This window comes from Tamandua tetradactyla, chromosome 24, assembly GCF_023851605.1.
Source record: "Tamandua tetradactyla isolate mTamTet1 chromosome 24, mTamTet1.pri, whole genome shotgun sequence".
Classification (NCBI taxonomy): domain Eukaryota; kingdom Metazoa; phylum Chordata; class Mammalia; order Pilosa; family Myrmecophagidae; genus Tamandua; species Tamandua tetradactyla.
Window position 1 is genome coordinate 38,793,666 of NC_135350.1, and position 8,202 is coordinate 38,801,867.

Sequence of the window (8,202 nt, forward strand, 5' to 3'; positions counted from 1 at the left end):
GGCCCAGTCAGTCTACAGACCTATCTTGTGGTTATTCCCCACCTCTTGTATCTGTCATTGGTACAGACATGTTTGCCAACTGGCAGAAATACCACATTGGATCTCTGAGCATGAGGTTAGGGACAAGATAGTAGAAAGGCTAATTTTTATTTAGTCAAATATTTTTTATTGCTTTAGGACTTTTGGCTCTTATATTTAGAAAAGCCAGAAACTGTACAATTGAACTCCCAACCCTAGATTGCTGTCTATTAAGTCTAGTCATTCATTAATGGTTACATTTTATTAATTACTGAATAAATGTGGGAAATCCAATAAGAAGAGCGATTAACATCATCAAATTCTCATTACATCCAAGATATAAGATTTATTCATCAAACAAAAATAATCAAAACAAAATATACACTAATTTAAAAAACAAGATTATAGTGACATAATATTCTTTAAGTGTGTAAAAGTATTTTGCTTGCTTTTACATAAATGCCTATTCATAAAAGAATAACAAACATTAAAATGCAGTGATAGTTTACATTTCTTGTATGGAAAGAACATAGACCAAGCTCTGAAGACCAGTTCACAAGGGTGTTAACATTAAGCCACAAAGTAAACTAATAATCAAAAACATTATCTATTTCATGATTCGCATACACGGTACATTCACCTACTAGGCTAAGGAATAAGCATTTCATATTTTCTTCCACCGCACTATGCTATATATTTTTTCTTTTTAGTCAAAGCAAGTGAGAAATGATACATTTTTTCTTCTTTTAATTGACCTCAGAAGATACACTATCTAATTCATGGGAAGTATGAAATTTTAGGTGTTTATCTGCTTCCTTGCTCTTGGAGTCTAGGACTAGTTTGTCTTCGTGGCTATGAACTTCTTGGCTGTTGAATTCACGACTGACTTTGGAATTTTCCTGACTGTCAATGACATCAGAACGCTCCTTGCTCTCATGGCTTGCCTTCAGCTTATGTTCATTGGACTGCTCATGGCTGTGGATTTCCATGCTGTGGTCATCCAGCTGTCTGGTTTCATGACTGTCCTTTCCGTGGCTAGCCCAGTCAGAAGACCTGCTCAGGCGCCTGGCGACAGGGATGGCCTTGTGTGCATCGTCTAAGTCTCCACTTTCCAAATGGGAGGTGAGTTCCTCCTCTGTGGCATCAGGAAACTAGATGACAGCATAAGGGGAAGAAGATTTAAATGAATTAAATGCATGAGACATTGTAATTCTTTCCTGCTTTCCAATCTTTAAACCAACTTACACTGAAACTTGTCTAAATATTGGTTAAAGTAAAAAAATAATACTGTAAGATACTTTGTAATTTTCCAAGCCTTCACATGTCTTTAGTTTAACAAGTCTGTCAATTATATAGATAGTGATCACTGTTTATAATGATCAAGTAGTATGTGATGGAAATGATGAGGTAGGTCCTGTTTTACATAAAGGGAAAGTGAGCTGAAAATGAAAACATCAAGTGGATAGTAGGTGGTGTATCATAATACATTCCATTTTTGTAATTAAAATTGATGGGAAAATGAAAAAAAGCAAGTAATTTTGTCATTATAACAGAAAAAACAAATTCTAGATGTGTTTTGGTATATTATTTGATACCAAAGCTTTTTTTTTTTTTACAAAATCTTATAAACCCAAAAACTCTTATCGAGCTTTGACCACAAGAAATAAAATTCATTTTCAACCAAAAAATAATAAATGGTGAAACCATGTGTCAAATTCAGATCTTTCCATGTAATTCACAACCCTACAATTCCTTTTTTTCTGGGGGTGGTGGTGCATGGGCTTGGAAATATTTACAATTCCTCTTAGGTATTTAACTTCAAAATGTGGCCATGATATTCTGAAAGTGAGTAAAATAATTACTTTAGAGCCAGGATTTAGAAAAATAGAAAATTATGTGGACTTAAACATAAAAAAAGGCAAGTGGAAAATAGTTTTGTATTCAAGGGTCATAAAATAGATTAGAAGTCAATGCTTGTTTGCTGAATGAATGAATACACAGACTCTAGTTTCCTGGAACTTGAGATCTCGCCAGAACCATCCAATGCATCTATTAAGGGATTTACCTGGTTTTTATGTCTGTAGAGGTTTTTAGATTTTGAGTTCAGCCCATAAGCCACATTATCACCTCGGCCATCATAAACGTCTCTTGTGGGGAAAACTGGAGTTGTTGGGACTTCAGTAGGAAGATCAGTGACTCTCTCATCAGATTCATCAGATTCATCAGAATGGTGAGACTCGTTGGAATGGTCCGGGTCCTCCGTGGGGTCAGCTTCATTCGAGTCGTCTGAGTCGGTGGAGTCCCGGCTGTCCGTGTGGTCTCTATCATCGCTGCCATCTTCCTCGTCTGTGTGGTCCTGGCTTTCATTGGACGCACTTGGGAGGGTCTAAACGTCAAGATGGCCAGAAAAATTAGTGCATAGCTTTTCATTTTCCCTTGGCTTTCACACTGCATTAGTCTTTTACTCTTGTTCTTTCAGTTAGTTTCAAAATGCCTGCCTTTACGATAAGTCACTCAATGGCTTTTAAGAGCTAAAGTGACCATCCTACAATTTATTTTTTAACGTCACCCAGAAGGATAAATGGAATAATATTCTGAAGTATTTTCCTTGCTTTTCCATCAATAAATTATTTTTAAAAATATCAAGGGAAACAAATTGAGTATAGCGTTCATATTGATAATACTCTTTTTCCTTGTACATGCTAGACATTATTTAATTGACCAAATTCAATAATGCAGTAGATAAAATACATAATTGTGAAGGTGATTTTTCTCTTTGAAATGTTGGGAATTCTCAGACTATCGGAGCATCCATATTTTAATATATGTACCCAAACCTAAAATCTTTCTCTATTTGCATGGATAATCAAAAGCAAACTCTATTATGAATATATGTATAAATTACATCTCAATTCTGTTACTTGAATCAACCAGTTAATGTTTATTGAACTCCAAATTGGCAATATGCTGGATTGTTGAACTTTCCTAATTAGGGATTCTTTGCCTATTCAAATAGAATTTTAATGAAAGCAAATTTAATTTATTTCTTTGCTCAGCAAATATATTAACCATCTTAATGAAAAGAATAGTAATCAAATAAACCATTATATTTGGAACAGACACATTCTTTAAGGCAAAATCTTGGCTTTGGTAACTATTGTTTAGATGCCTAACAGATATTAGATAAGACATCTACAAAACACCTTTAATAAATTTTGTGGCTTAATATTTCAAATAACGAGCATGAGTAAATACTTCCTGCAAAATTAAATGTACATGCAGAAACCTGGCATTCCTGACATTTAGTAAATACATATTTTCTTCCTGAGCAAGTTTTAGACAGGCAATTTGCTGGAGAATTTGCAAATGGAATCTCAACAGAAGAAAATGAAGACAATGTCATTAGAAGAAAGAACGGCTTCTATCATCTCTCCAAGGCATGGTAGACCCCCTATTGACAAGGAGAACTCACCTCTTGTTTAAAGTTGTCAGTTTCTTCAGAGGATATGGCTTGCTGAGCAGGAAAGACAAGAGGGCAGATATTAGTATACATCACACACGTTTAAATTATTGATTCAAAAGTTAGCTTTTCAATTCAACTCAAGTCTTATTTTTCAGGCTGATTGGTGAATGGCTTTCAGTTGGAAAGAGCCAACATGGTGGATCAATCTGTCATAAGCACAGGGATGAAATAATGGACTCATTTACTCAGTCCAAATCGTCTGTTTGGTAGCTATAGTTTTGCTTAATTGCAGGAAGTTTAAAAATACCTGCAGTGCTAAGAGAGTCTGCTTCTGAGATGGGTCAGGCTTTAGCCATGTGGCCATAGGATCTGGGTTTTTGTTGTAAAGCTAAAAAAAAAAAAAATAGAATATCTGTCAATATTTAAGAAAGATATAGGTATTTTTAACTGATAAGCTATAAACATAACTATGCTTTACCAATCTTGGATGGATAAACAATATGCATGCATATAATCAATCAGAATCTTAGGTAACCCTTTTATAATTGATTTTTTTCTTGCAGATTCATTTGACCAACTTTTATACGGCATTTACTATGAAACAGACACTCTTTCAAAGTGCTTTACAAATATTACTTCATTTAATCCTTTCAACTCACTATGATTCAGACATCATTTTTTTCCCCCTCATTTTACAGATCAGGAAACTTAACCATAATGAGGCCAAGTGGTAGTAAGTAGCTGAGGCTGGGTTTAAACCCAGGCAAACTGGCTCTTAACACTGTGCTTTTCCATTCTATGTTTGCTAGCTGAGTTCTCTGCATAGATAAAGCACAGCTAGAGCAGAAATGCTCTTAATTAATGTTGATCATCATTGATTCCTCTTCATAGAACAAGGAGAAATCTTTAAGGTTTTGCTTTTTAATATGGTATCCACTAGCTGCATGTGGCTATTCAAATTTAAATTAATAAAAATTAAATATCCAGTTCATCAGTTGCACCAGTCACAATTTTCAGTACTCAGTAGCTACATGTCTAGTAGCTATCTTTTATCTGACAGTGCAGATATAGAAAAGTGAAATTACAGAAAATTCTATTTTTCTAAGTTGCCAAAGATGTAAATCAAATAACATTTTCTTTAGCCAAATTATTTATCTGGAACACAATTGTAATATGGTAGTGAAGAGGAGTGGGAATTGTTATGAGTAAGTGTCATCTGATAGGCTGTATCACCCAGAGCAGATTGTTTCATATCATTTGAGAATAACAGCCTTGGGGGTCCCGCAGAGTCCCTTTATCAGACACTTGAGGGAATATGTATGGGAAAGGCACCAATCAATGGCATTTTGGTTTTCTGATATGACTGGCTCCAATTAATAGATGTGCAAACCACTGGAGTAGATGAGCTCAGAGTTTCCCTTTATATTTTTTATTTTTTTTGATGACTCAAGCTCAGAGATGATACATACTCAGAGAGAAGGTATTTATAAATTACATTTATAATTTTTAAAAAGTAATACAAAAGCAAAATGGACTGACCAACCCAGTAATCATTTTTATCTTTACCTTGTAAAGTATAAGTATATCCTTATAGATTTCTCCATAATTCCTATTAGTTCTAAATTTCTGGAATTCTGAAAGGTTGAGACGAGCTTATTCAATTATTTTCTAAATATTATTTAGTAACTTATACTGTCATGTTTTTATGTACCTTTTAAAAATACATCCTTGCCATATTTTATTCTATTAAAAAGGCACTAATTCTTGCAGCAAATAATACGACCTCATCTTCTCTGGAAATGCTATTTTTTTCCTGGTTTATTATTGCGAGTCAACACTTGTCTTCTCAAATCAATCGGAAAACAGACACACACATGCACCCATGCTCAGCACAAACGCAGGTGCACATGCAGACACACAGCAATGCTTCTCTGAATATCTTTACCAAGTAATTTAATTGCAGTGATCCCAGGCAACTCTGTACTGGCCTTTATTCTGTTCTTCTGGAAGTGTACTTTGTGTGGCTTTTTGTCTAAACTCTTGGGACAATGCCTGTTTGTTGTTTGGCTGGCACAGTTTCACATATTGCAGAGGGGCAGGTACATCTAGGGTGCTGGTCAAATCAGTATAATAGAGAATTTGATTTGGTCTTGTGTTTGACTAGGAAAATGTGATCCAAAGTCAGCTGGCAAGCACCACTGATACCAACAGCATAAAACAGACTTTCTTTTGACAATGGGCTTCTTAGCAAATATCTTAGGAGATATTGTGAGCACTATGGCCTTACAACAAGTCTTGACCAATATCTGAGAAGAATTTTTAATTTAGCCTTCCACTAAGTAATGCAAAGAATGGAATTTTCTCCTTCTAGAACATTATGTTGACTCGTGGGAAGAAAACAGTCATGCAATTTCATGGAACTCATTTTACAGAAGTGATAATGGCCGTAGAACATTTTTTTGCTACATTGAAAATTTAGTTTGGTTTTAAGATCATACATTTATTAAAAATTATAAATGTACTAATTAAAAATTAGTACTGCTCTAGATTCATAGCAAGCAGGCAATAAATACTTAACAAATTAACAGTCTTGATTTTGATAATAAGTAAAATTGGAACAAATATGTTTATAAAACCTCTTACAGTAATTGCATAGATAAACTAAATGATAAACTTAAAAGGTACGTACATATTTTTCCTCAGAGCTGACAGAATCAACCTTGTGTTTGACCTTGAAACAGAAATAAAAAGAAGAACGATGAGGATGATAAAATGTTTCTAGCACATGGAACTGCATAATTCTTTCATTTTCAAGAATTTCCTTCAGATTGAGCTATACTCACTGGAAGGGCATAGGTGATGCCTAGGAGGCAAAAGCAAATCACTGCAATTCTCATGGTGGTGATTTTTCCTGCAAAATATTTTGTGAGGAGCATATGACATCTTTGTAGGTTAAATCAATGATACTTATTTATGCTATCACATTTCAAAATAATCACTTCTTAGCAAAACCGTTTCTTTTTAATGCTATGGCATTTTGAGTTAATATTTATAATGTTACCTCTCTTCTCCATCTCTCACTATTCAGCAAGGGAGAGAGGGATTTCACAAGTTTATATTCACTTAACTTTTAAATTGAGAATTCCAAAGATTGTACCAGTTTTCCAGCATGCATTTCAAATGTAGTTTTTAACTTAAATTGCTGAAAAGGTGCTATTTAGGTGAACTGAACTTATCTTTAAAGTTAGTTACTTAAGTAGGACATTCTAGAAATTTGAAATTAAAAAGAAAACATTGAGAACAGTCAACAGCTTTTCTATTTCGTAATAATGAGTCTCCATAGTATCATATAAGTGTCTTTGTGAAAAATTAACAGGAAAATACAGATGTAAAACATTCAGAAAGGCACTCTTCCCCTTGAAATTGGACTAAATGAAATAATAAAATTAGTATTAAATTGTGTGACATTAGTACTAAATGTCCTTTTCCTTTTAAATGCTTCTACAACCATCTATCCATTAAAATGATACAGGTATAATAATTCCAAAGGGCACAGAATTTAGCTTCTTGGGGTTTGTTTTCCTATTTGAAGCAGAGGTTTCAGTTCTTTCTGAGGACCTGGTAGAAGTATTTTTGTTTTATTTTTGACCGGTTTTCAAAAATAGTTGGTCACCTTTCCTCCAGGAGATCTGCACTGTATCGGGCATACTTATTCCAATGACTAGAATAATTTGTCTGTCTTGCAGCAGCCTGATTAAACTATTTTCCTTGCTACTTGAATTTCCCCCATGCAATTAAACAGAATGTTTTACAGTACTGCAAAGTGATGCAGCCTGCAGGCTTACCTCGGTGGGTGTCTGGCTGAGAAGGCTGCAACGCGTCAGAGAAGAGTTCAGTCTGGATGAGTCTGTGCTCTCCTGCCTCCTCTGTCTGCTGCTGACGACCAGAACCTCCCCGAATTTAAATGCTGCTCCAGACATTCTCCACCAGCTCAGGGAGGCGGAGAGATGTGTCATGAGGTTTTTTTGCCACTGCCCAGCCCACAAGCTCCCACACTTCCCTTCTGGTTTTGTGGCTTAACAAAACAAAACAAACAAGAAACAAGCACAGATTCCTCTACAGTTAAAATGTTACTTATGAACAATATCATTAACCAGCTTTTTCATTTCTGAGGTTGGCATTAATCATTATGGAAGTACACGTAGGGGATCCCATAAAAAGGGGTGAGGGAGTAACCATCATCAAGATTTTACGCATAGTTTCTGAATTAATAGAAAAATATTAATATATATCAACCTTAAATGAAATGAAATAGTATGTATTTTTTTGTTTCTTTCCGTTTAAGTAACAGCCAAATTTGTCTCCATGATTAGACATACTGAAGAGCTGAAAAGATATTGCTGTACAGCATATGAAGAGTTCAGTTAGCCTCCCTCCATACTAAACTACTAAAGCTTAGTTTTGTATTCAAAGATGCAGCAGCTCATTGACTTAGACAAATGGCATTAGTGATATTAAAAATTTATGTTCATGCCCGTTAAGTCGGATTTACAGTCATGTTTCAAGGACACAGATTTTTGTTGCACTGATGAGGATGCGTGAGCTGTTAGGAGGTGATGAATCTGATAACTTGCTATATATAAAATAGAAGAATCATTATTTACTCTAGATGTTGCTGTAGTAAAGCAGTTTAAGACTGAAAACAGGGTGAATGCTTGAAG

General features: G+C 34.8%; 1 protein-coding gene across 1 annotated transcript; it reads right to left on the reverse strand.

The window, feature by feature from the left end:
• Positions 1 to 344: 344 nt before the first annotated feature.
• SPP1 (secreted phosphoprotein 1) lies at positions 345 to 7,463 on the reverse strand. The gene is made up of 7 exons (XM_077142891.1): positions 7,327 to 7,463; positions 6,325 to 6,392; positions 6,171 to 6,212; positions 3,789 to 3,869; positions 3,491 to 3,532; positions 2,084 to 2,404; positions 345 to 1,169 (listed from the first exon to the last, which is right to left on the reverse strand). The coding sequence occupies exons 2-7, from the start codon at positions 6,376 to 6,378 to the stop codon at positions 765 to 767; spliced, it is 945 nt and encodes a 314-aa protein (XP_076999006.1). The 5' UTR covers positions 6,379 to 6,392; positions 7,327 to 7,463; the 3' UTR covers positions 345 to 764.
• Between the last annotated feature and the right edge of the window lie 739 nt (positions 7,464 to 8,202).